The following is a 2,249-nucleotide window of genomic DNA, read 5'->3' as shown; positions in this document are numbered from 1 at the left end:
AAAAAAAAAAAAAAAAAAAGAAAAAAGAATTAAAGGTAAATTATTCAGATGGCAGCAACAGGAGACTGACTGTATTTACGGTGCTCCACAGAGGAAAGGAAAGCTCCGGGGTTCACATCTGGCTAACGCTGAGTGTGCAGCTCAGCATCCAACACATCTGGCATCCAGATGGAGTGCCTTGCAAGGCATCAAGAGCTTTCACTGGGGGAGCTAATTTTTTTTGCCCTCATGAAGTGAAACGAAAGGGAGGAGACAGAACGCTCCTCAGTCACATAAGCCATCTGCTCTTCTCTTTCATCCTTGGGTAATGTCCACAGCAGGGCAGCCCTGGAGTTTAACCCATGGGCTCCCCGATGTGTCGTGGGACTTAAAGGAGTAACGTGCCCTACTATGTTCTGGCAGGACTGATCCTATGAAATTTGCAGTGGCATTCAAGTTCCCCTGGAGGCTCTAGGAGAGGCCTGGAAGGTGCTACTGTTGAGACCAGCAGGGAACTGGGTGCAGACAAACAGGCCTCTGTACTGGCTTGGCATGGTGTAAGGAGGCTAACGGCAGGGCAGACAATGCACACTGCTGCTTAACTTAAAGAGTTATGAAGAAAACTGATGTTCATTATGAAAGCTGATGGTGAGTTTAGATTTCAGCTCTAACTGCAGTGATGTGCTACTTAAAAAATGGCTGCCGGTTCCTACTTGTTCCAGTGGGTCTTCGAGTTGCGGTACAGGGATGGAAACATGATGGGCAGGATCTTCGCTGCGTTGTCACTAATTAAACTCATGATATACTCATTGTTCCAGTAATACAGCGCCCGCTCGGCCACCTGGAAGAAGGGGCAGAAATGTGGGTCATCTGCACAAAGACAGGAGACAGGCTTTCTTACTGTTAAACTTGTGAGTAGAGTAAGCTATACTGGACCAGACAATTTCCATCAATTCTAAATAGCCTAGATTGTGGTGAACAGTCAATGAAGAGGCAAAAGATAACTTACATATCAAGAAGTCAACACTGTCGTTCACTTTTCCAATTACTCCATAAACATTCATATGAGACCCCAGGGTGGCTGCCACACTAAGTCCAACGTGTGTGTGCGTGAATGCATTAAGTCTGTAGTGCATGTGTGTGAGCACATGTGCACACGCACACACACACACACACACACACACGCCACTGGGTGTCTTCCAAGTTGCTCTCCACTTTATTTTTTGAGACAGGGTCTCTCACTAAACTTGGAGCTCCCCAATTTGGCAAGGCTGGGTGGCAACACCCTCCTATTTCTAGCCTCTCAGTGCTGTGATAATAGGTGTGGTCAGATAATCCAATCTCAGGTCCTCAAATTTGTGACAATGATAGTCAGAGGCAAGAGGGCTGTCTGTCAGCGTGGAGGCTATATCTAAGGTAGATCCTATGTCAATCAGAGGGACAGCAGTTGCCAGGGCTGCAGAGCCGTATCACAGGGTCTGTGAGCCAGCCGGCCCTCATTTTGGGTAAATTGGGGAGCCAGCGTGTGTGGGGGTCTTTTATATTAGTTACTACTAGTTCCCATTACAGAGAGCAAGAAAGCTAGGATAAGCACTCACATCCCTCCATCCAGATATGCTGTTGTCCATGCCTCTGCCCTGACTGCTGACAAGCACACACAAGAACCAGACTTCACAAAGCCACCAGGGCATGTGGTCAGTGCTGTCCAGCACACAGTCCTCTAGGGCATGTGGTCAGTGCTGTCCAGCACACAGTCCTCTAGGGCATGTGGTCAGTGCTGTCCAGCATACAGTCCTCTAGGCAGAGCTGTAAGTGCTCCATAAGCTCAGCCAGAGTGCAGTGTAGTGGCCACGCTCAGAAGCTCAGGAGGAGCAGGACTACAGTTCTGCCACCAGAAGCCTTGAGTGAGTAGGTGGGGCAGGAAGAGGCAGCTGTGGAGGGTTCAGGAGGAAGCGAGGAGAGGTGAGCTTTGTAAATGGGAACGAAAAGGCGCATACAGAAATAGAGAACACGTAAAATGGATGGGGCAGACTTGTGACCAAGCTTAATGACCTTAGTCATATCTGAAACCGACACGGTAGAAGACAACCAACTCTCCCACTTACATTCTGTGGCACACGCTTCTCTCCATCCATGCCCATAACAAAATGTAAAACATACATGCGCACACGCATACACACAGTTTTGGGATGTCTCACTATTGCTCATGCTGAGTCTCTTGCCTGAGCCTTTCATGTGCTGGGAAAAAAGGTGTGCACCATCCTGAATGG

At 48.4% G+C, this 2,249-nt stretch overlaps 1 protein-coding gene across 10 annotated transcripts in view; it reads right to left on the bottom strand.

Moving 5' to 3' along the window:
• Window positions 1-2,249, bottom strand: part of Ppp2r5c (protein phosphatase 2 regulatory subunit B'gamma) — a 136,130-nt gene that overhangs the window by 15,761 nt on the left and 118,120 nt on the right. For all 10 annotated transcript variants that reach the window (XM_005343555.3, XM_026781192.1, XM_013345938.2 and 7 more), the window contains one exon: window positions 693-820. In XM_005343555.3, coding sequence (XP_005343612.1) covers window positions 693-820 — 128 coding nt within the window. The remainder of the gene's footprint in view (window positions 1-692; window positions 821-2,249) is intronic.

This window comes from Microtus ochrogaster, chromosome 1 (assembly GCF_000317375.1).
Source record: "Microtus ochrogaster isolate Prairie Vole_2 chromosome 1, MicOch1.0, whole genome shotgun sequence".
Classification (NCBI taxonomy): Eukaryota; Metazoa; Chordata; class Mammalia; order Rodentia; family Cricetidae; genus Microtus; species Microtus ochrogaster.
This window is presented reverse-complemented; position numbering and strand designations above follow the sequence as displayed.